The sequence below is a fragment of the Chrysoperla carnea genome, chromosome 3 (genome assembly GCF_905475395.1).
Source record: "Chrysoperla carnea chromosome 3, inChrCarn1.1, whole genome shotgun sequence".
Lineage (NCBI taxonomy): Eukaryota > Metazoa > Arthropoda > Insecta > Neuroptera > Chrysopidae > Chrysoperla > Chrysoperla carnea.
In genome coordinates this window covers 60746936-60773748 of record NC_058339.1, presented here as the reverse complement: position 1 = coordinate 60773748, position 26813 = coordinate 60746936, and the positions used below count along the sequence as shown (strand labels likewise).

The 26813-nt window shown below is 28.3% G+C and overlaps 2 protein-coding genes across 3 annotated transcripts; one reads left to right on the top strand and one right to left on the bottom strand.

The window, feature by feature from the left end:
- Positions 1-1930: 1930 nt before the first annotated feature.
- On the bottom strand, positions 1931-6061 carry LOC123294546 (nudC domain-containing protein 3). The gene is made up of 4 exons (XM_044875611.1): positions 5939-6061; positions 5568-5873; positions 3437-3626; positions 1931-2413 (listed from the first exon to the last, which is right to left on the bottom strand). Exons 1-4 carry the CDS (start codon positions 6034-6036, stop codon positions 2126-2128), a joined length of 882 nt encoding a protein of 293 aa, XP_044731546.1. The 5' UTR covers positions 6037-6061; the 3' UTR covers positions 1931-2125.
- LOC123294545 (trehalase-like) lies at positions 5295-25868 on the top strand. 2 transcript variants are annotated; one of them, XM_044875608.1, is made up of 3 exons: positions 5295-5429; positions 17084-18548; positions 25677-25868. In XM_044875608.1, the coding sequence occupies exons 1-3, from the start codon at positions 5341-5343 to the stop codon at positions 25824-25826; spliced, it is 1704 nt and encodes a 567-aa protein (XP_044731543.1). In that variant the 5' UTR covers positions 5295-5340; the 3' UTR covers positions 25827-25868. The 2 variants fall into 2 exon arrangements, with proteins under 2 accessions (XP_044731543.1, XP_044731544.1); XM_044875609.1 differs by lacking the exon at positions 5295-5429 and having other exon boundaries at positions 16948-18548; positions 25677-25867.
- The last annotated feature ends 945 nt before the right edge of the window (positions 25869-26813 follow it).

Here is a 26813-nt window from a genome sequence, read left to right as displayed (position 1 = left end):
AATTTTTATTCTAATCAGTTAAAAAGGCCACTGAATTTTTTTACATTATGTGAATAAACAATTAAAATATTTTAAATCAATCCGTAAGCCCATTGTTAGAAAATTTAACCTTGTTTTAACTCCTATAAAGTAGTTTTTGTAAAATTATGTTTGATTTTGAATGGTGTATTTATTTTTCTAAATTTTAAAATAGATTTCTAAAAGGTTTCCTATTTAAGATGCAGAACTTTAGCTTCCTGCAGCTTCGCTGAGCAGCGCAGTATAATTAATAATGAGAAAACCTTCATGTAATGTTGAATAATGCATGTTAATTACTGAATTATTTTATCAGAATGAGTGTTCAGTTTTAGCTACTTCCCGTGTACCACATGTACGGCTACTTAGAAAATTTAAAAATCACCCTGTTCAGTACATAAATTAAATGAGTGCCTTTAAAAGTAAGCACAAGCAATATCATGCACGCTTCCAAACGAAGCTGCGGGTTTCATTTGGCTGATATCATATATTACAAAAATTGTCATAAAATTCATGGTTAGCTCATACACAAATTGTATTTAAAGTTCTATCATTTTAAATGGAAAACCATCGGTAACCATTATGAGGCATTCGAATTATTGATGTTATTTTAAAAAAAATGTCATTAAAAAATTCTTAAAGTGCAATAAGTACAATAATTATAAATTTAATTTTTATCATTGTTTTCATTTTTGTTAATAGAAACAAAGTTTTGATCATAATTTTTGTACTTTTATTTTTTATACGATAATTTTGAATTTGTGGGTTTATTATATTATCCCACTTAGTTAGGATTGTAAATATTTTGGGTTGTAGAAATGATTATTGTATATTATGTTTTTTATTTTATTAATAATAAAACAAAACTATCAACACACAGATTTTCTGTTTCGTTTAATTAGTTAAATATTTATGTATAATCCCAGTGTCCATTGTCATACATTGTCATTGATTAATACACCCTCAGAAATCGGTATCTTGCCGTCGACAATTATTATAAGTGGGGCGTTTTCTTTCACGCGGCGCGGAAAGTTTGCGATCGCGTCCGTTTCATATTCAAAGTTTCTTCATGTTGTAAAAAACGATTTTTGGCTTTGTTACTCGCTTATCTGTCTAATGTATTAATAAAAAAAGGACATTCGCGGTTAAACAAGTGAAATTTTCAAACCCCCCGACAAATGCGGTTTTTCCTTGTGACTCTCTCTAAACTGAGCCGATAAAACAGATTGAAACATAGTTAGAAACACTCCATTAAATTACTTTTCAAACAAAAACAAAAAAAATCTAAAGTGGTTCATTCGTTTAGGAGCTACGATGCCACAGACAGACAGATGCATACAAATAGTGATCAAACTTATAACATCTCTGTTTTTGGTTCGGTCGCGGTCGTAAAAAAATAAAGAAATCACGGCACTTAAAAACTATGAGATCAAAACAAATATTTCCAACAAAAGTTATAGCAAACGTAATTTTATACATTTTGGTTTTTTGTAAGACTTCCTAGCATTGAAATTGGCCGAGTTCGAATGTACCTAAATTTAAAAGCAGCACTCGATCATTTTTGATGATAAAAAGTCGTTCAAAAAACCAAAATGTACACAATTACGTCAGCCACATTTTTTGTTCGAAGTTAGGGAAAAGGTTGGTAATGAAGATATTGACGAAAGAAAAAATATGATTTGGTGGTAATTGTTTATCAAGGTGAAATTGCCCAGTGAAGCAGGTGGGGATAGCTAGGCTCTAAATAAATAACTTTTGTTTTCGCCGAGATAAAATTCGCATATTTTTATTGAGTAAAAAAATAAAATTATATGTACATTGAGTAAAAGATATTAAAATAAATATTAATAATTCATAAAAAATCAAAATTTATGTACAATAAAATTTAAAATTTGCAGAAAAAATGTTACTGTTCTTCAAATGACACTATACTTGGATTAAATGGTGTTCCTTTGCCGAGATAAAATTCCCATAATTTTATTGAGTAAAAAAATTGACACATATTTACATTGAGTAAAAGTTATTAAAATAAATATTAATAATTCATAAAAAATCAAAATTTATATACAATAAAATTTAAAATTTTCATTTAAAATTTGCAGAAAAAATGTTATTGTTCTTCAAATGATACTATACTTGGATTAAATGGTGTTCCTTTGAACGGGGAACCGTCAGCATTCCACGCTTTTTCTAACAATTGTGTTTTTTTATTATCTTGACTAGTTGGTAAACCTTTGTTCCTTTGTTCAGCATCCCATCTTAGCTGTTCAATTTTTGCTTGTACATCTTCTGGCAGATCTTCTAGTGGTCGAGAACAATCCATTTGTTGTAGATCAAGCACAGGTTCAGTGGTTAAAAAGCGTTCCCACCATGATTCCATTTGTTTTTCAATATGAATCTTAGAATTATTAAATTTAATATTTTATTTTTAAAGTAAAATATTATTAAAGTAAAATATTATAAAAAACAAATCTATGAAGTATCTCGTCAATGATTTTTGGGTCAAAATTATTCTAGCAAATAATTTTGATTGAAATTGGAAACAACAAATTTTGAAATTTGGCTCTCTTTGAAAAAATCGAGAAAATCATAAATCATATCAAATATTTGATTCGCAATTTGCTCAAACTTGGCATAAAGCAAAAAAATATAAAAATATGATTTATTAAATAAAATAAAATATGATTTTCAATATGATTTATTTAACAATTGGGTGAGTAGTTTTTGAAATATCGTCAAGTTTTCTGGATTTCTATGTCTTAATCAGGGCTGCCAGATTGTATAATCGGATACAAAAAGGGTATAATATGGTTAATTTATGTATCCAGTTTGTATAGCAGATTGCCTCGTATAATTGGATACAAAAATAAAAATTCAAACGTGAAGTAAATTTTGTGAGAGTTAAAATACCGATTATTTGAGATAACGAGAGATCGAACATTCCTTAATCGTGATGAGCTTGTCGCTCTTTCGAAAACTATTAGTATCAAAATTGGCGCTCTCTGAGTAATATTCGTTAGCATTAAAAGTAAACGTAAAAGTGACTTTTTAACCCAGCGCCACTTGCTACTGGAACTGTTTTTTAACAATTTTGTCGCTTTGTATAATGAGATTTGATTCTGTATAATTTCAGTTGGCGGTATAAAATAAGTTGGCTCTACTGGCAACTCTGGTCTTAATTCCCCTTAATAGTATAATATGGATAATTTTGCGATTAAATGACAAGTTTCTGAGATATCCACTGAAGAAATTGCTCCGGGATATCTTTGTATCGGGCATTATATCAAAAAATATTTTTTGTCAGCAGACAGCGCTATTTTATCTAAGATAAAAGATATTCCCTTTACTAGAATTGAATGGTATTTTTGAATGGTTGTCCGAAAAAATTGCGAATCGACATACATCTTTTCGAAATACTTACTTGTAGTATGTTTTTATCAACGGACCAAATAGTTTCTGCAGCTTTTATTTTCCTGTGTAATGTGCCTTCTAATATACAAATATTTTCGTTTTTTAATTTTATTGATAAGAAATTGGTTAAGATATTTACATCTAACTGCTTGGGAGTGTATGTCGATGAAAGAGTAATTTGTACATCTAAGTCCGTTATACTGAAATTGAAAATATTTTCTAATAAATTTCAAAAAAATACAAATTAATTTTATTTAAAAAATTTAGAGTACAGTAAATTGTGAGAAAACAAATCAAAATCATGCAAGTTTGATATAGAGACTACACAATTCTCAATTTTCTTTTATTTTCCTTAGCCATTTTTGTTTGAAACATTTTATTGAAAAGTGGAATCAACTAAATCCTTCAATACTTGAATATCTCTTTATAAACGGGGCGAGGTTCTTTGCTTCCTGGTACCTCGCCAAATTTTGAATCACAGAAAATTTTTTTAAAACTAGTGGGAAATAACACAGGTCTGCGACAAAAACAGGAAAACTATTCAAAACATTCTATCACATAGGTTTTTATAGATATTAGTAACAACATAAACTATTCTTAAAGTAGTATATAAAAACAGCCTTAAAGCAGTATTATTGCACAATAAAAATAATTTAGCTTCGCTTCCAATGGGTTATTCTGTGCATATGGAAGAAATAACTATAACAATTTGGACATTACCCTGGAAAGAATCAAATATCAGGACCATCAATGGATGGTTTGTGGGGACTTCAAAATACTCACGATGCTTTTGGGTCAGCAGGCAGGCTATACTAAATACCCATGCTTCTTATGCTTATGGGATAGTAGAGCCAGAAAACAGCACTGGGCTAGAAGTGATTGGCCACCCCGAGAAACTTTAAAACCTGGGGAGAAAAATGTTATCAATACTACTTTGGTGCCGCCAGAAAAAGTTTTGTTGCCACCTCTCCATATAAAATTGGGGTTGATGAAACAATTTGTAAAATCACTGCAAAAGGACGGAGACTGTTTTAAATATCTATGTACAAAATTTCCGAAGCTGTCAGAAACAAAGTTGAAAGAGGGAGTTTTCACTGGCCCCGACATAAGAAGGCTTTTGACACCCTCTTTGTGGAAAGTATGATTGAGAATGAAAAAGAAGCTTGGGTATCGTAGAAAGATGTAGTGTGAAAGTTTTTGGGAAATACTAAGGATCCTGACTACAAAACCATTGTTCAATTAGCAGCATACGAAGCTCAAGGCTGCAAGATAAGCCTGAAGGTCCATGTTTTTACACTCCCACATAGAATATTTTCCTGAAAACCTGGGAGCTTACAGTGAAGAACAGGGGGAGCGGTTTCACCAGGATTTCCGCGATATCGAGAGACGGTACCAAGGAAGATGGGATGTCACTATGCTTGCAGGCTACTGTATAATTTTTAATAAACGAATGCTTTTACTAATTTTTTGTGTTTGATTATGCAAAAAAAACTTGCGTGATAGAAAAAAATGGCCATCACTTCTGAAATCAGTGCATTCTAAAACATATAATTTAGTAAAAATATCTCATGCAGCTGACAAAAAATTTTTTTTGCAGACCTGTGTAATCATTTAGATGAATACAGGGTTGATCCAGATTTTCATATGGTAGTACATAATTTTAATTTTCTATTTTTCTTTCTTTAGAGGTCAACAGAATTAATTTAGACTTTTTTGTATGAACATTTATCGTATAATTAGTAATAGTAACACACTAATGCATTCAAAAATATCACCAATAGAAATAGTTCATTCTTAACACAGTAGATGGCATACTACAATTTTATTTCGTATTTTTATCACGCAATAAATGTGAAATGTGCGCCATGGCTACGCTGGCACGATTTTCAAATAAGTGAACCTATATTTTTTTCGATGTTTTCGAAGTCGAAATGTTTCGTTGGGGGCCAAATATGGTCCCAAACCACTCGTCGTATTACAAAATGGCTCAAAGAAGTTAAAAGGTTAGACACTCCTAACCTAAATTTACACTTTTTCACGTATAATTTGTTTAATAATATCACTAATTTTCAAAATTTAAGCTCAAAATTATTGGCTTTGTTTTCTACTTCATCAATTCTAGTTTGAAATAATTTCATTACCTTTGAGACCATGAATAGTTGTCATAACTAGCACCATTGTAGTTATCAGGTTTGTGTTTAATTTCTTTGCATGTTTCTTGATTTAATTTTGCTAGAGGTTCTGGTTGACTATTGGAGTCTAATTCACTCGCATTGCATGTCGTTACACATTCCTCTCTTTGGACATCAAAATTTTCTATTATAGGTTCAAGGTTTTCGTCCAAGCTTTTATATTTCATTAAAGCATCATATACAATTTTCTCAGCAAATCCCTCCAATAATCCAACTGAATCCTGAGGTGATTTGGAAATTACGTAAAAATCTGTTCTATAAGTAATTTTATTAAAAAACAACATAATAGGTTAAATATTTTGAAAATTATTTTCTTTTACCTTCTTTTAAGGAATCCAAAAATTGTGTCAAAAAATTTTACTACATTTTTTTCTTCTTGAAGAATGTGTAAAAGCGTATCATCATATTTCTCTGACATTGTTGTTTTTTTTTAAGAAAAATTTAAATGTCAATGTCAACAAAAATTTTGATAGTCCGTTATTTGTTTATTAACCTTAGTTATCTCTAATAAAATTAGAAAATCACAGATGTCTATACTATCTACGTTTATAGTATAGACATCTATATTTTAAAATGGACTGCATTATTATAATGTAGACATTTAAAACAGTTTATTTCACAAAAAATATTCTCCGAAAAAATACGTTATAGAAACTTATACAGATATTGTGTGATGGGTAGAATCAAATATCCTCAAGTTTCCTCTTGTAGCGGGTGCGCAACATAAACATTTTTGGTATTTTCTGTACAGATAAACTTTGATTACATGTACATCTTCGAAAATTGCCAAGTTTTAAAATTATATATAATAATCAAACAATTTGTATAAAAAACTATAGGATGGCAGTCTTAAACATTCGAAAACCATGCAACTCTTCAATCGCATTTTACTCGATTTCTGTGCAAATTACAAAAGTTCTGATAAGTGCCTTTTTTAAAGAGAATTTAATGCTCTTCAAAATGATAATGTAACTTTTTTTGTAGATTGAGTATTTTCGGAGATATTTGCAATCAAATTTTATTTGGGCAGAAAAAGCTCTAAATTTTTATGTTCCGCATTCGTTCAGGCGAAATTTTTTAAAAATTAGATTCTGTTTATCACACAGTATATGTTCCCACAAAGTTTCTTTGTGTGCATTTTCTCGGAGGTGAAACCCTAAGATGGTTCCATTAATGGTACAATTAAAAATGTTGTGAAGTCAATCCAGCATGGTAACCAGCATGGAAAAATATTGTCCGCTGAACATAATTTCTTCGGTATGCTGGATTCCATTTTAGAATACGTACAATAAAATGTAATCGAAAAAAATTAAATTTAAAAAAAAAATGTTACTTTGAAAAAAAAACTTTTGTTTGAATTTAGATTCAACAGATTTTGATGATTAGTAGGATACACTGAAATACACATATTTTTATACTAGGAGTTACCCACCGGCTTCGTTGGGAAATTTCACCTTTAAAAACAAACAGCTTCTTACACCTCAACTTCCTTGCCTTCAGTTATTCCTCGCTTATTTGTTCACAATTTCATGGATTTTAATTTTTTGGTGCGGAAACGTAATTAATAATAAGTTATTCCCTATTATTCCGGAATAATGTTCCATATGATATATCTATCAAATTTCAAATTTTAAGTATGGATACACTCAGTAGTTATTTTTTTAAATAATCCTACAGGAACCTATCATGTTTTCGGGATATAAAGTACGTGTTTATCCAAGTAATAAACTTTCAGCCATTTTTGCGTGATTGAGTAACAAAAATCTTAACATCCAAACATAAAAACATATAAACCATCACATTTTTATAATATAAGCATGAAGTAGAATATATGTATATTTATTTGCCTGCATTTTGTATAATTTAACAATTTTAATAATAATTATACAGTTTAAACATTTATTCTCAAACATATTCAGGGTATTTAAACAACAACAATTAATTTAGTTGCTATTTTTATTTTTATTTTTTTAATTAATTTTGTTCAAATAAATAATAAAATTTTTTTAATAATTAATATGAAGTTGGAATATTTTGGGAAAAATAAACAAAATCTGCCTTTTAATAACAAGTTAATCAAATTTTTATCTTTATATACTTTATTAATTAGGATAAATAATAATCTTATGCGATTAATTGGGTTTTTCCTGAATGAAAGCGGAAAAATTAATGCTCTGAAACTCTTCTTGCAGTAATTGGATTGAATTATATTAATTTAAAAAAAAATCTTTTTTTAATTATCCATTAAAAAGGTTATTTCTATTTGTATGGAATTATCTTCATAATTTTATTAATTGAAAATTTTAACTAATTTATTTAATTTTTATACAACATAAATTAACGCTATCAAAATAAACAGCATTTTATGAATTATCTAGGACTAGGAGATATCTAGACTTCCGTGCATCTGGCTAATCGTATTTGAAGCCTGTGCAGTGTGTTATTAAAAGAATACTCTTTATGTTATGTTTTTATACCATGCATATATGTAATATGCAAGGTATACTAAGTTTAGTCCCAAGTTACGCTTAAAAATATTGATGCTACGAACAAAATTTTGGTATAGGTGTTCATAAAATTACCTAATAAGTCTATTTCCGGCTGTCCGTCCGTCCGCCCCTCCGTTCGTCCATCTGTGGGCACGATAACACAAAAACGAAAAAATTTATCAAGCTGAATTTTTTACAGCGTACTCAGGATGTAAAAAGTGAGGTCGAGTTCGTAAATGAGTAACATCGGTCAATTGGGTCTTGACCTATGGGTCCGTAGGACCCATCTTGTAAACCGTTAGAGATAGACCAAAAGTTTAAATGAATGTTAAAAAAGTTCCTCATAAAAAAATAAACAACTTTTGTTTGAAAATTTTTTTCGTAAACATCACTGTTTACCTGTGATTGCGCAAATTAGGCGTATAGTATGTATTATATAAGTTGTATAGTATGTATTATATAAATTGTATATGTATGTGCAATGTGATATAGTAATCAACACTATTACGCATGGTATTTCAACAATTAACTCAGTCAATTGTTTGTTTTCACTTGTTTAATCTGATATTATTTAATATTTATTTATTTTAAAATTTATTTATTGAAAATATTAATGTTTATACCATGTATATATGAAATATGAATAGTACCTATATTAAGTTTAGTCCAAAGTTTGTAACGCTTAAAAATATTGATGCTACGAAAAAAATTTTGGTATACCTAGATGTTCATAAAATCATCTAATTAGTCCTTTTCCGGTTGTCTGTCTGCCCGTCTGTCATCAAGATTATTCAAAAACGATAAGAGATATCCTAGATTTTAGGTTTCGATCATATTTTTTCAGGATAGAACTTGCGTTTTCTTTCGTAGAATCAGTCAATGAAAATAACTGGGTAACATTTAAGAAAAAGACTAGCACATTATTAATTAATATTTTGACAAATCATTCAAATGAAAATATAGGAGAGAGAAAAATGCGAAAATGGTAGTGATTTAAAATTAAATCTATTTTATCATTAATTTACCCGAAATGCGATTTGATCAACGAAAATAAAAATTTGAATTAAGTAAAATATTAGATTATTTAAATGAATAAAATAAACTTTGATTCATTTTTGGGAATCTCTAGAGGGGGGCAGCTTCCCCTACTTGCCTCTCCTTGGCGACGCCTATGGGCTGTAGATATAAATCATCAAAAATATCCCCGAAATTATTTCAATTAGGGAGATTTATCCCTCCCATTCTCTTGTTCTACGGTTGCCTCCCGTGCCACACTAGACTAGATATAGAGAAAGCGAATTAATAAAACACCGAAAGCTTTTTATTGATACCAAATACATGCATGCTCCTTAATTTTTTTTCTTTTGACAATAATTTCTCATGGATTTCTTTTCTTTTGAGGTAATAAATTCGGATTATATAAGGAAAAAGATAAAAATACTAATAGCAATTTTCTATTTTTAATGTGGCATACGCTAGCCTCAATTTAATTATTAGGTAAATGCCTCGTATAACAGGTATTATAAGCGCATAATATTTAAGTCTATGGCTGAGCGTTTGCCGACTCGTAAATGGAGATTAAAGTGGAAACGTAAATCTTTGCTAAGCAGTAATAAAAGAGTGCGGAATTTAATTTCTGGTTCTTTTATAATTTTAATTATAAAATTATTATTATTTTCATATTTTACTGGGGATTATTTGGATTAAATAAAAGAAATAATAAAGTAGTAAAAAGATTTTGCTTTAAGGCCAATCTAACCAAGTTTTAATGTTTATGATAGTTAAATATTTAATTGACCTCAAAACAAAGTTTCCTGCAGTGCCAAATTATATTCTTCTTAGGTTTTTATCTATTTGCAAAACTTGTTTAGGTTGTCGACCTCTGAACATTGATTTAATGTTTTAAATATTTCACAGTTACTTCTGAGCATTATACTCTTCAATTAGCCTAAATATAAAGATCACAAGTGAAAACAAACAATTGACTGAGTTAACTGTTGAAATAACATGTATAGGCAGAGTTGATTACAGAATCGTTTGCTTTTTTCGTTATGTTAGTAAACAAATACAGTCACTCTTACACAAAAAATAATATAAGAATATCTTTCTTTTCATTTCCTCCGTTAACAGGACATATTAATAAACAAACACATACATATATATACTAACAGTCAAGATCTTATTGACCCATGTAGCTTATGTTTACAAAAAAATTTACGGAAAAATTATGTGAATACAGAGTAAGCAAAATTTTACACATGAAAAGTGAAATTTACAAAATTTTAAATACCTAAACTGAACAAATTTTCATACCAAAAAAAAAAAAATTGAATCAAAATCGGCTAATCCATTCAGGAGCTACGATACCGCAAATAGACCCACATATACACACTACAAACTTATAACATCCCTCTTTTTCGCCGGGGGTTAAAATTAAATTAATTATTCAAAATCTGATATAAGCGTGGACAAGAAAATGTTTTGCAGGGGATCAAATATTAAAAAAACAAAATCTGATATTTTTATTTTAAAATTTTCTTAAATTTGAAAAAATCGAGAAAATTTGTAAATACATAAAATAATTTTAATTTTGGAGGGGGGCAATTGCCTATAATCCTAGACTGTTTTCTTCTTTGGAACGCTTGTCTAATAGTAATAGGGAAAATATGAAATATAGAAATTTAAAAATTTTTATACTATCTTTCCAAATATTATTACCATATTTTTCCTCCAAAATGTTAAGTTTTTTTATTGTTTTGATAACAATTTTTTTTGTCGTTTCTTTGGAATTAAAAAAAATTCCTTTTTTTCGCGGAAACGTTTTTAGTGAAAAATTTTTTCTCTGAAAGAGATTGATAATAGTAAATTAAAAATTGGTTTTAATTAATCAATTTCATCGTACAATCGGTGATGTATAATAAAAGCAAGTAAATTATAATTTTGTAAATTTTTGGATACAATTATTGAAAATATGGAGAAAACCTCTCTTTTCCCTATAGTCATGCTACATCGGGAAGTTATTTGTTTCCTCAAAAATTTTTTTGATATTATTAAATACCATTTATTTTCCTTCAAAATCCTTCTTGACGGAAAAATTCACTCTTATTGTTTTTTCAAATAACATCAAATTTGGTTGTTTAGTGTTTTTAAAAAGTATCATCAACTTATAAACATTAGTATTCAATTCATAAACTTCTTGCTTTAAAATATTTGCTTCTAATAGTACAAGAATGTTCAGTCTTCCGACGAAATTTAATAAAAAAATCATTATAAATATAGCCCCCATAAATTATTTTACAAATTATAGTAAAATCGTATCCAATCTTGACATAATTTGATTGAATTTTACAGACTTGACCTTGTTATACCTATTACCTACATACAATTCGTACATTTTGACATGGCGATAAAATACTTATGTATAATACCAGCTAATTTGCACAAAATGTAATGGACTTCTAAGTATTTAGAGATTTAAACCGTTTTTTTTAAATATCGTGAAAACCATGGAGACAACCTTGTTTGAAGATAATTTCGGCGACTTTTAGTGCTTGGCTTTAGTTAGCTGATAAATGATATTTACTCAAAAATTCCTTATTTGCTCTATCTTAATCTAAGAAAATTCCTTATTTGTTCCTGTTTAGAACAAAAGCTGAATACGCCCATGCCGCGCTGGATTTAACTTTGTGGTGCTCAATGCTTTTACAGCAAATGTTGCCAAAATTTTTTATTTTATATTTGTTTTTATTTAAAATAAATTAGTTAAAATACTATTTACTTGATCTTTTAATAGTGAAATTTCTGATAATATCCTTAAAATTGTCGACTGGCTAGTAACATGATATTATGTTTACAATAAAACATCCAATTTTTTATCAGAAGTTAACGGATGCTTCTTTTGCGTTGATGCACTAGGCTAGTGCCTAGTGTGTTTTATTATAAGTTCTTAAACGCGCCTATGCCATACTTCTGAAAGTCTGACTCTTAATTCTGTAGAATGTAGATATATACTTGAGTTTTGAGAATCTATATAGAAGTAAATATTAAGGTATGGGTGGCACTCAAAAGGAAAGACAAAACCCATTTTTAATAAATGGCATTGAAATGATCATGATCGAAGCCTTGTTATAAAGCTTTTTTTCTAAATTAAGTATTTCATCAGAACAAAATGCCATGCTTAATTTCAGAACGTTTCTATGAGATATAGGTACACAGAAAAAGTAAGGGTTTCTTACAGGAATAGGTACACTGTAAAAAAAGTACTACAGCAAGAAAATATATTCTTAACATAGAAAGAAGTAAATATTTTCTTGGTTTAAAAAAAATTTGAAGCAAATACTTATATTTTTACAGTGTACAGAAAACTGGATAAAAAAAAAATTAATCACCTCAAACTAAACAAGATGTTAAATATTTTAAAATAAATTTATGATTGTAAAATTAATTACTTTTATAGTTATAAATTTTTCAAAACTTAAGGTTAAGATAGGTGGGAAAGTGCTGTAAGAGGAGGATATTTTTTTAGTTCCAAATTTAATTTTAAGAAAAATTTAGTACTAAATTTTATTATACTGAAGAGATTTGGCCAAATTAAATATTTTTTTAAATAAACTTTAAAATAAAAGATTTTACATTGTGGTGTGTCGGTATATGTGTTACTAAATTTGGATTTTGTACTATTTTATGAATAGAAAAATTCAATTTTCTAGAAATCTAAAACTTTTCTATATTGTGTTCCGCAACTTTCTTTATAAATTACAATGTATATAAGTATGGAAATGATACAGATGTAAGGTCCTCAGGCGACATTCCATCAAAAAAACTTTTTTTAAACTTTCGTGTTTTCCGAGTTAACTCTGTATTACAATAAATAATTAAATTAATAAAAAATAATTTTACTATTGATGTATGACTAGAAGTTTTTTTATTTTGTCTCAAAACTTTTCGAACTTTTTTTTTTCGTTCATTCTCAACAGATTATTTTAATCTCTTCAGAATGTACGAAAGATCGAAAAATTTTGAGACAAAATAAAAAAACTTAGTCGTGCATCAATAGTAAAATTATTTTAATTATTTATTGTAATATAGTATGTACTACCAAAAACCTAATATAAATTCAATTAAACTCTGTATATCTATTATACTCTCTGTTTTTATATTCAGATTGTGCATATCATAATTTTATTATACATTTATGGATAATTATTTTGCGAATTATTTATGCGCGAAAACGGTTATTTAAAAAAATAAATAAACGTCGAAAAAATTAAACAAAATTTCAATAACAAAATTAATTTCAAAATATCTGTTAAGTGACAAAAGTATCTAATGTGAATAAATCAAAATATCATTCTAAGAAAAAAAGTAGAATTGTACCTACCCATGAAAAATTTCAGTGCTTAATCTCAATCACTAGAAAAACAAATGTAACAATTATCTAGTTGGGTTTAATTATCGCGGATTGACTTTTTTTTAAATTTTATTTGAAAATTGTAACAAGTTAAAATTATTAATATTTTAATTTTTTTTTTAATTATAGGAAGTACCTTTTCAAATATTAATTTTCAAATAAAGTTTCCCTTATGCGGATTCATGAAGTCGATTAGGATACAAGAAACATTATGCTCCCCCCCCCCCCCCCGTACATTTGGGTAGTAACTAATAAAAACAATGCATTTCATAATGCACAATTATCATTAGCAAATTTTCTCTACAAGAAAATGAAGCTATTGCTTTTGTACAGATTATGGAATTTCGCAAAAATATTTAGTAGAATTGTTTTTCGTTTTTCGAGAAAATACCTGCAAATTTTCAAATCTCTATCTTTTATAGTTTTGGAGAAAATAGACACCAGTGTTTTGTCATAATTTGCGCCTTTACGGGTTAAATCTCTAACGATTTAATATATGCAAAACTAGAAACCCAAGATTCAATTAACCTATATATTGTTCATTTAGGAACTTAATCTCACTTTTTACGTCCTGAGCACGCTATAAAAATTACAGCTCGATATCTTTTTTCGATTTTGAGTTATCGTGATAACAGACGGACAGGCGGACACCCAGAAATGGACTAAATAAGTTATTTTATGAACACCTATAGCAATATTTGTTTGTAGCATTAATATTTTTAAGCGTTATCAACTTTTGACTAAACGTAGTATACCTTGATATATATTTCATACATACAGGGTATAATTAACTTAATATACCTTCATATGTATTTCATATATACAGAATGTAAAAATTACTATCGCAATTTTTTCACTTAGTTTTCGGAATAAAAATTTCGGTTTAAAAAATCGAATCGAAGTTACTTTTTATAATTACCTTAGCGCATTTTCTCTTTTGGGACTACGGGTATTTAACAAATGTAGATATTGATTATGATGATTTTCTGAATTCTTAATAAAAATCTTTAATTAAATCAACAACAAGTCAAATAATTTACATAATGAAGTACATCACGAAGCTTTTGACTCCTCCTAACTCTTGTCACACAATTTCACATTAACGTGTGACGTAATTAACGGATGGTCCCTATCTAGTGAATGAAATAAATGATCATCTTTAAAATTTAGTTAATTTTATATAAAATGATAATTTTTTTTTAAAGTTTAATGAATTCGTTTAGTTTAGGGACTGCGCAATAGATTTTATTTATTTTTTTACTCTCTAATTTACATTTGATAGATACGTAAACAACAACAACAGTAATAATTATTAAAACATTATAAATATATGTAAAGCATAATGAATAAAAAATGATAAAAATGCAATAATTATTATAAATTAATATCACCATAATATTGATAACAAAAAATTAACTTAATTATTCCTGTTCAATTAATATTCATAAAATAATATCCTGCTGTTTTGTACAAATATTTTGTTGTTTTTTTTGCTACAAAAATTATTAATAAGGCAATAAAAAATAATTTAAAGCATTATTAAAAATAGGTAAAAACAAAAAACAAAAACTGGTGAGCAGTACAGCTCTATCAATAAGGTCACATGTCGCCCTCATTAGATGCTTCTTATTATTAAAGAAAGTACAACTGGTGACGGTCCAGGTTCCTATGACAGCTCACATTTAAGGTAGTACGAACTCCAGCGCAAGTTTAGACTTGAAGTTGAAAGTCCTTGCACCTTTTTTCAATTTTGATGATAAATTTTGTTATAACTTCATAAATGTAGCCGAAAAATTAGAATACATTTTTTCGATATCTACCTTTGTTTTCGAAATATCGAAAGCTAAATATTTAAACAAAATTTTCAGTTTTCGATATTTTGAAAATTACTCCAGATATCGAAAAATTTTATTCTTACTTTTCGTCTTATATTGTCAAGTTATAATATAATTCAGCATCAAAAATTGAAAAAAATATTTTTTTAAATTTGTATCCCCGCTACCGTGCTCATACATCCTCAATTAGCCGGGCACAACGGTTTTTTTTTGTTTTCAATTATTGATTAAGGTATTAAAATTAATTTAAATAGTTTTGTTTTTAATTTCCACCGATTAGTTTTGGAGTAATCCATGTAAACATGTCATCCATCTACTGCTGTTGAAGTCATTTAAATAATCGGGCAACTCCCTCTAAAATTTTCAGGATTGATTAAGACTTAGTTTAACTAAATATATAAAAAAATCAAGTGTTTTATCCAACGTTGACCTGGCGCTCGTGCATCCGTAAAAAACATAAATATTCAATGACCAATTGATTTGTTAGTTTTCCGTGACAACAAAGTGAGTGCATATTTTATAACTTTAAGTGTGAAATATAATTAAAGGAAAAATAACTAAAATAGTTAAAGCTATAATAGATGCTTTTTGTAGAAATAAATTTTTTGTCCTTGCAAGTTTTGGAACAGTTGAAATATTTATATAAAAGGGCGGGGTGGAGATACTGGGTAGTCGACACTACCAAAAAGAACTTCTTGAATATTAACTCAATTCTATAACAAATTTTCAATTCTTTAACTCAATTGAATGGTGCTGTAAAGGTGAAAAAAGTCTTAAAAAACTCGAAAAACTTCGTCAAAGGTGGTCAAACCTTTGACATATTTTTTTCAGTCCCACCCCGTCTTTGTCAAAGGTGGTCAAATTGTGAAAACCCCTCCTCCCTGAAATGTCGTCGCATATTTTTCAATTTTACATTCAGAAATAATTCATCCATCTATCGTTTTCCCATAAGACCAATGTTAAATATACCCACTTTTAAAGTCATTTATTAATTTAAATAATCGGGCAACCCCCCCCCCCCCTCCCTAAAATTTTCAAACTGATTTAAATTTAGTCCAACTTCATATAAATAAAATCAAACATTTTTAAAATTATCGCTCGTACATTCTTAAAAACATCGATCCTCCTAATAAAGAACTCATCATGCCAAAAAGAGTGTTTCAGGGGTTATAAAACGGATTTATAACGCTATAAGTCTATATTTTCAGGGGAAATATGACTATAAAAACCATTTAACCGATGTGGATGAATGGATTTGTAATGAAAATGATCATAACTTGAAATGAAGGTCAAGTATTTGTTATTAATTTCAATACGCGATGAAGTGAAATAATTAAATTGCTAAAAAAAAATTTTTTTTGTTTATAATTTACACAAAATAACATAGTAAAATAATGATTGTTTAAAAATTAGTTTGTGTTTGAATATGTGCTACTCAAAACACATCAATACATATTATGTATATATATATATACATATTTAATCTATTCAACAACACTCCATAGTTAGCTTTATCACAAAACCCCGTTGGGTTTACTCGTTTTCCAACTTATGTACACGTGATTCATGGATAATATAAATATTTTTGTATAAATAAACATATATATAAGCTAATATCATCTAATGTAGTTGTAAATATTATATCATAACAAAAATTTAATTTTTAAATGATAATAAAATGGAGTCTATTGTTGTACAATTATTATTAGTTTTTACGACAATTGTTTACAGTTCCACAATACGGGAAACACAGTTACAACCAACATGTTCATCACCTGTATACTGCTATGGACCATTATTGCATACAGTTCAAACAGCTGAACCCAAATTATTTAAGGACTCGAAAACTTTTGTTGATATGCGAATGATACATTCTCAATCGGAAACCTTAGATACTTTTAACAAGTTAATGGAAAAAACAGAAGGAAAACCATCACATGAAGAGCTCAAACAATTTGTGAATAAAAATTTCGAAAGTGGTAATGAATTAGAAAATGCAACGCTAAGTGATTGGAAAGAGAATCCAAAATTCTTAGAAAAAATAAAAGATCCTGTTTTACGACAATTTGCAAGTGATTTAAATCAAATATGGCCTGGTTTAGCACGTCAAATTCGTCCGCATGTTATTGAGAATCCAACACAATATTCAATTGAACCAGTACCAAATAAATTTGTTGTACCAGGTGGACGATTTATGGAACCATATTATTGGGATTCATATTGGATTATTTCTGGTTTATTAATATGTGAAATGCCTGATACGGCCCGTGGTGTTATTGAAAATTTCTTATGGTTTGTTGAAAAATATGGTTTTGTACCAAATGGTGGTCGTGTGTATTATGCAGAACGATCGCAACCACCGTTGTTAGCTAGTATGGTAGATTTATATATCAAATATACAAACGATACGAAATGGTTGAAAGATAATATCGATACGTTAGAAAAGGAATTAAAGTATTGGTTAAATGTTCATACCGTTGATGTAAATGGTAATACTTTGTTGCGATATTATGCACCTAGTGCTGGTCCAAGACCTGAAAGCTATCGAGAAGATTTAGAAACAGCTAAAGGTAATCAAGCCTTATATACAGAATTAAAAAGTGGAGCAGAAAGTGGTTGGGATTTCAGTAGTCGTTGGTTTGCTGACACTGATGGAAGTTTAAATAGTATTCAAGTAACAAATATTGTTCCAGTCGACTTAAACGCCTTCTATTGTGGTGCTGTTGAACATATTAGTAACTTTTACAGTATTTTGGGTAATGATAAAAAATCAGCAGAATGGAAAAATATTCGAGATGAATTTCGTGAATCAATTTATAAAGTTTTATGGAGCGAAGAGGATGGTATTTGGTTTGATGTAAACATCACAACCGGTGAAAAACGAAAACAATTTTATCCGAGTAACGTAAGCCCATTGTGGACAAAATGTATTGGACAAAATCAAAATATGGTTGAAGTTGGTGATCGTGTTGCTAAATATGTATCACAAAGTGATATGTTTTATTATCCGGGTGGTATTCCGACAAGTTCGAATCGTGCTGGAGAACAATGGGATTTCCCGAATGCATGGCCACCATTACAAGGTATCATGGTGGAAGGATTAGCTAACAGTGAGAGTCAAATGGCACAGCAATTATCATTCAATTTAACAGAACGATGGGTTCGATCAAATTTACGTGGTTTTAGAGACACAAATGTAAGTTTAAAAAATTCTTTATTCATGCTTTTATATACAAGATTCCTTGTGTGCAGAACTATTTTTAGCTCTGGTCACAGAATAACTTATTATATTCCTTCATTATATTATTAATTTGAGTTTCCACACAATGATTTCATCACTTATGTAATAATATTGTCTATATCTATAAATAAATAATATCGAATTATTTAAAAATTCAGGCAATATTATAACTAACATTAATGCTACAAACATTTTGTGAAAACTCAAATTAATGATATGTATAATGAATCGATAACAAATTCTACAAGTTCTGAATTCGGTTTTGCACGCAATGAATAGGGAGGTTTTTTATTGTTAGTGTAATAAAAAGAGAATATTGAGTTCTCTTTCGCCCGGATATAATTTTGGATTCAATTATTTTACATATATTTACATTTAGAGGCTATTCTTTTATTTAACAATTCAAATGAGGTTTTTTTAGTTTTTATTGGCAATTTTAGTGATTTATTTTTTGTGATTTAATTTTTTTAAAAAGATAATAGTTTTTTAGTATTCGATAGGCATACTTCAGAATGAAGTAGGTAATCTGTAATTGCTTCTCACGACTGTATTAAAATTCAATATTATTTATGAATCTTCGCTATAACTCAAGAATTCCATTTTTAACCGACTTCAAACAAAAACGGAGGAGGTTATCAATTCGACTGTATTTTTTTCTTAGAAATGTTTTTTATTCTTAAAAATAACAATTTTTTGTTTTTCTCTGTATAAGCCTATATAGGTATACCTACAAAATAGTTTTGATAAAATTACAAATAACACAGAGAAATAAGACAAAAAAAACCACCGATCTGCTTAAAAATTCAAGTGAAATTTTTCCACTGGGATTATCTTTACTTTAATGCAAGAAATGACCTATGAAAAGTCCATTGCAAAATAATGGGCAGAAAAAAAATTATTCAAGGTCAATGATCGCGAAAATAGGCTTTTTCAAATATCTCGTAAATTTAAGCTTATGGAAGTTTTAGTAATTATAAAATTTGTTCGTTAAGTAATTTTACATAAAAAATTCTGAACCAATAATCCGTAGAAGCAATATTCCTTAAGATATTTGGCTGAAAATATCAAAAAACATATAAAACATATATTTTTAATATTTAAAAAATTAAAATTTTTTTTCGTGTAGTAAGAGTAAGCGACTTACTCTAACTTTTATCAGTTAAATATTTCAAAAACTATTGCTTCCTCGGAAATTTTGTAAAGAACCTTTTTTATGTAAAATTAACTCGTTAATTTAATAATAACGAATAAGTTTTATAATAGCTAAAACTGTCATAAACTTAATTTTTTTCGAGTACTTGAAAATTGAATAATTTTTTTTGCGCACATGATTTTCCGATGGACATTTTGTAGATCATTTCGTACATCCGAATAAAGATAATCCCGGTGAAAAAATTTCACATGGATTTTTTAAGCAGAAAAACAGATATTTTCCTGGGTTAAAACTTTTTGAAAATTACTAGTATATTAGCATTGTTGTAAATTACTATGGTATTGCATATTACTATTTAAAAAACTCAGTAGACAGTATGAAGTAGCTTTTGAAGTTGCTCAGATGTATTGAAGTTACTCAATAAATGGGTGCAACATAAACTCATGAACTTGTCTTAAATTCAAAGCATTTTTTACTCATTGTCAGATTTTTTAAAATTAAATTTGACGTAAAACATAATGGAAGTTTCTGCTTTAAGCAATTAGGTAGTCTGTGGTCCTTGATAAACTATTAAGTTAATTTTTTTAATTGGAAACCCTAATTTTTTATCGTTTTCTTTAAATAAAAGGTAAAAAACACGCCATAATTAAGAGTGGAATAAAAAATATTAATTAATTTTTATATATAATGTAAATCATGATGTGCAAATCAGGGCCGGATTTAAATTTCTGCCGCCCTGGGGCACTTTAGAAAATGCCGCCCTATGACTGAAATTTTATTTTAATAGTTTTGATACCTTATTTTTTAAAAATTAGAATAACTAATTAATTGCAGAAAATTTATTATGTATTACATATTATTATTACTGTTCTTTTAAATTAAAATTAATTAGTATTATTTGATAATTCTCCAATTTTAGGAAAATTCATTGATCAATTAAAGTTTCTGTTATCAAAAAGACATACATAATTTGAAAATATTTTTAATTCTTCAAAAAAACTATATTAATTTATCAATTCCAGAAAATAAAAATATCAAATTTTATTTTTGCAAAACCTTTATGGAAATAAATAAATTAAACTATTTTAATAGTTTTCACTTAAATTTCCTATATTATAATATACAAAATTTTGATTTGATACATAATGCATAAATTATAATTCTTGAAAAATAAAATGTTTATTTAAAAGAATTAGTTAATTATATATTGTATAGAAAATATTTTCTCACATTCCAAATTTTTCCGCCCTAGAAAATTTACCGCCCTGGGCACTAGCCCCGACTGCCCCTACTGTAAATCCACCACTGGTGCAAATTCCAAAGACATATTAACAAATTTTAAAAGCCCACACGTCGCTCAAAACCTGTCCAAAAATCAGAAATTTAATAATTTTTAAAATATTTTGCAATTCCTTGGAAGAGGAATTGCAAATTTCCTGTCAAAATTGTTGTTTTGATTCCTGTCACAAAGTTGCATAACTTTTACTTACTCACCTTTGTGTTATTTTCCAAGGAGTCAAAAACTAATTTGCCTACTCTTATATTAAAAGAACATGGCATTAATGAAGAGTGAAATAAAAAATATTAATTGATTTTTAAATATAATGTAATATGTAAGAAATCATGATGTGCCAATTCCAAAGGCATATTAACAAATTTTAAATACCCACACGCCGCTCAAAACCTGTATCTCCAAAAATAGAAATTTAAAATTTTAAAAATATTTTGCAACTCCTTGGAAGAGATCTAAACAAAATGAAAAATTTTCTTGTCTTCAAAATAAAAACATTTATTAAGATAATTTTTAAGCTTATACCTGGAGAATCATAATTTGAAACAAATTTTACCCGATGAAAATCACCTCTCCAGGTTCAAATTAGCTTAAAACGTTATTTTCCAGAAAATTGGGAAGGCAATGTTTTTAAATCGAATTTTTATGATTTTTGGCCCTCGATAGTCCACTTTACTCAAAAACTGTCACAAACTTGCATAACTTATACTTGGGAAGTCCAAGTACATTCAAGTCATTCCAACTTGTTATTTTTCAAGGAGTCAAAAACTAATTTGCCTACTATTATGAAAATGCAAATATACTATAGTCGACTTGACATAAATGGTTAATATTTTTAATCTCAAATATTTATAAACCATGGCTCCGGGACTAATTCTTATGATTTATTATTATTTTTAAAAAATCTGCCACCATCTAAAAAAGGTTGTTTGAGCCGATCCAATAATACTTAATTATAATTGTTTTTAAAACTGACTCCTATTTAAAAAAAACGCCTATAACATGTTTGGGTGAAAGATTCAGTTTACAAAAGCAATCGCAATATAGCTTTTTTTTTCAAATATCTCGTAAACCATTCAGTTTACGGCAGTTTTAGTTATTATAAAATTTATTCATGAGTTAGTTTTTTTATAAAAAAGGTTCTCTAGAAAATTTCCGGAGAATCAATAGTTTTCGAAATATTTAACTGAGAAAAATTAGTCGCTTCCTTTATACTACACGGAAAATTTCAAAAATATTTTATAAGTTAAAAATATTAAAAAACTAATTAAAAATAAATACTTTTAATTTTTTAGATAATAAAAATATTTTGTTTTAAATATTTTTTAAATATTATATTTAAAAAAAAATTTTTTTGATAGTTTTTTCAGCGAAATATTTTGAGAATCGCTTTTACGGAAATTTTGTATAGAACCTTTTTTATGTAAAATTAACTGATAAACAAATTTTATAATGGCTAAAACTGGGTTACAATACGCATAATACAAACTACATATTAAAAATATTTGCAAACTTTATTATAAATCATGATTGTTTTAAAAAACAGCTCACTAAATTATTAATACTGTGTAGTTCTGAAACACACTGTCACTACAATTTGATTGATTTATTTATTATTATACTACTGATTAATAAATTGCGTATTATGTCATAAAAAACTGGGATCACCGGTTTTTAACTTAATAATTTTTTATCATAAATTACATTTAACTATGGAATTTATCTCATTACCAAGTTCGAATTGGCAATTTAAATCAGTGCCGTAGCTAGTGCTTAGGAATCTCTATATCAAAATTAAATGTTTTTTGGATCCCTGTTTTGGAAAATATATTTAAAAACCACTCGCATAGAATAACATAGATTTGAAAATAATAATTGACTTCAATAAATAATGATATTAAAATCTCGAAAAACTTGTTTTTCAAGTAAATAAAAACAAGAAAAATTCTTGTTTGGGGCCATTCATAAAATATGATAAGTGTGACAAGATGTGACAAAAGGAGGCGGGGTGGCCTAACGAAATTTAATGTTCGCAATTAATCAGACAATTCCACTTTATTTTTTTCTTGATTTTTTAGTTTTATTTTCCTCGATAGACATTCGTATTGAACGTGTAAATATGATTCAATGCCGATTTTAGATATTGCCAAGCATTTGAAGAATCCTTGAACTGCTGATATTAAATAAAAAAAATTATATATTTGCTTGTTATTTTAGATATTTATTGCTTTATTGAAATTTTTTAAATATTAATTTTTTTGTAATAATCAAAATGAACTATTTATAGGGGGGTCTACCTTTCGTGATACTATTTATAGAGGGTCGCTTAGTGTGACTCAGCATGACGAAGGAGAGGGAGTTAAAAATGGCGAAATTTAGTGTGGCATTCTTACTATTATTGCTATTGCGTTCGTATTGTAAAAAAATAGTTAGCCCACGCCCTACAATACAGTTTTCATACAAATCTTAAACCATATGTTTTCCTTAATTTCTGAAATATATGGAAAATAATAGTGAACCTAACCATTGCTTCTACTGATTTGGCGGTTTCTACGCCCCTGATTGTATTTTTTTTTAAATCTGGAAATTTAATCAGGGCTTACAAACAAAGAAAATTTCGAATGGAAATTAAGATTTAATAATTATAAAAATTGCCGTTAAACCGGTTATTGCGGGTTATCGGTATATTATCCTAATATATTATTGTATCTAATATATTACTGTATAGCATAAGAGTCACTACAATAGGCTTTTGAAATTTTCCTAAATTTGAAAAATTGATTTATACTTTACATTAGTGTCTGATTTACACCAAAAAAGTATTATTTAAAAAAAAAAGAACACTATTTACATTAAGTATTTTGCATTTTCAAAGACCAATTCAAATTTACTTTGAAAACAGTGTAGAGTGTCATGGTATCTTGAATGATGTCACGCCTTGCATACAACCATTTTTATGTATTCAAGTTATAAACAGTTGTGATCAAGTAACCTGCTTCGTTCTGCTAAAATGTAATGTTGTTTATATAGCGTTTCACATGGTGTGACGTAATACTTTCACAAAACATCTGATTGGTGTTTGCTGTCACGCGACCGGATGCATAATTTTGCTCAAATTATTTTCTAAAAATAATGATAATCCTTATTCTTTATAAAAAATAATTTGGTGTTTTGTTATTTACATATCATAATTAATCATTAGAAACTTTAAAAAAGCCTAATCCTAAAAATACATTATTTTTTCACATTTTTGTATTTTTCTCAAATACCTTCAATTGATGTCATAATTTTTCAAAGAAATATTTTAAAATTAACTATTATTTCATAATCTATAACAAAAAACAGCGCGTTTATAAGGTTTTATAACCGCGCTGTTATAAATAAAATTGATCCAATTGATTACTTGGTTATTTGACGCACAAGGGTGGTAATTTGCTATTTCTCATCGCTCGGAAGTTATGTGTTCTTACAAAAAGTGATAACTAATCCGTAAAGAAAAATGACGCATGCAAATCGCACGGATTGTCAATTACGCGCTTGAGTACGGTCATAAATAATTGACAAATTTTGAACTTGTACAATAATACTATTCTAAAGTTTCACTCAAATTCCAAGCCCTGTTAGTAATGAAAAATTACATTATCAATTAAAAACGCGGAAATTATTATTAATTACTCATATATAAGAAAGTTGACTACCCCCTGCAATTATGCAATAATTTTTAGAATAATGTTTTTCAAATAATTAAAAATGTGAATAATATGTTATTTAAGTATTAATCATGTATGCTTTTGTGCGGTATTAGTTATTAAAGAAAATTATAACATCCGGCTTGCTTGGCGTAATAAAGCCAATTACGAAAATGTAGCGTATAATTATTCTTCGAAAATATAGACTTATACTTTGCCTCGAAGTCAGCGGAGAGAGGGAATGGTGCTTTGATATGGATCGTTTTATAATCTCTAGAATATGATTCATGGGGCTTTGTTTCTTTCTGCATTTGGGCAGTCCTTTTTCGGCCCCTCCAAATTAAGCAAGGGGGCAGGAAATTTTATAAAAATCCATTTAGTCTCAAAGAAGTGAGGGTGTTAACTTTGACGGCCCAACTCCTTTTTTTTACGTCAAAATATCATGTTTTTGAGGTTTTAACGGCTTTGTGTATCTTTACATCCACTAAAAATTGATCTAGCTAGACGGTTGATGCTTTTTAATTTAGTTGAGTTATTGTGTAAGGAAGATCTTTGGTCGTATCGACTTATCACCATCCCTATTCCCTTTTTACCATGTTTTTTACCTGTTTTCAAGGCTTTGTGCAACTTGATAGGTCAGCAAAATTAATTTAAAGGATTCAAAAGTTTGTGAATAAAAAAGGATCTAATAATTATTAGAAGCATATTGTGTAGGGAAAATAAAATATGACCTTAGTGATGGAGCACTGTTGTTCACGAGTTTTTTTTATCATTAACAAGGCTCAAGGACTCAAGGAAAATTTTAAATATAAAAGTTTTCAAAGAAATTTTCATATCAATTTGAAGTATTAGATACTACTTGAAAAGTTATCATTACACACCCTAAATACATATAATTATTAGTAATATTTGTTTGTCGATAAAAATCTAATTTAATTTTTTTTTTATAGGAAATGTTTGAAAAATATGATTGCGAGGTCCCTGGTCGTTATGGTGGTGGTGGCGAATATGTTGTACAATCTGGATTTGGATGGACAAATGGTGTGATTTTAGAAATGTTAAATGCCCATGGTGATGAATTAACTGCTGATGAAGATTAATGAACTAAATTTCAAAACATACTTACTATGTTTTAAAATTATGTACATAATTAAAAAATATTATATTTATATAATTTATTTATTTAAAATAAAAAAAATCGCAAATTTTAAAAATATATTTGTAATGATACCTATATCATGTTTGCTAATAAGCAATGCAATTTCAAAATTTTTTTAAAAATAATTTTATTCATTAGTTGTTCGGGAGGCTGTTGTACCTTGGATAACAATTTGAATTTATATGTTTCTTAAAGCCACTTTTAAAAATATAACAATGAAAATAACATCTCATTATTGGGAAAACCACTAATGACGTCAACTGTCCTATACTTTTCCGCGCGCCAATTGTCTTTCAGACCTTCGACAAGTGCTCCGCACGCGATTTTATGTAAATTTTATGTAAAGATTGAATGGAAATAAAAAAAAATTTTAACTACGGTTTAAACTTAACTATTTCTAAATATAAAATTGAAAAATATGTAACGGCGAACCACGGGGATTAGGAAAAATGGGGTAGGGGGGTGTTTGTCAAAAAAACAGCTAGGAAATGACTAAAATCAGTCTATATATGTGTGTATTATTATATGATTCTGACGTCAATCCATTTGTCTCAACCTTGCGAGTGCTACTGAAGATATGGCAGTGATGAAAATTCAATATGGTGATCACCAGCCGCCATATTGTGAAAGACAATGTATGTGTGTTACTAGTATAATCTAAATATTTATTATCTATGTGTGTTACTACGTGGTACACTAGAGACCAAACACGTGGGCCTATTTTGATGATTTTGACGTCAATCGATTTATCTTAACCTTAAGAGTGCTACTGAAAATATGGCAATAATGAAAATTCAATATGACGACCAACAGGCGCCATGTTGTGAACACAATGTATATATGTTCGCAATGTGGCGCAATAGAGACCAAACGCTGGGGCCAATCGATTTGTTCTAACCTTGCGGCGAGTGCTATTGCAGATATGACA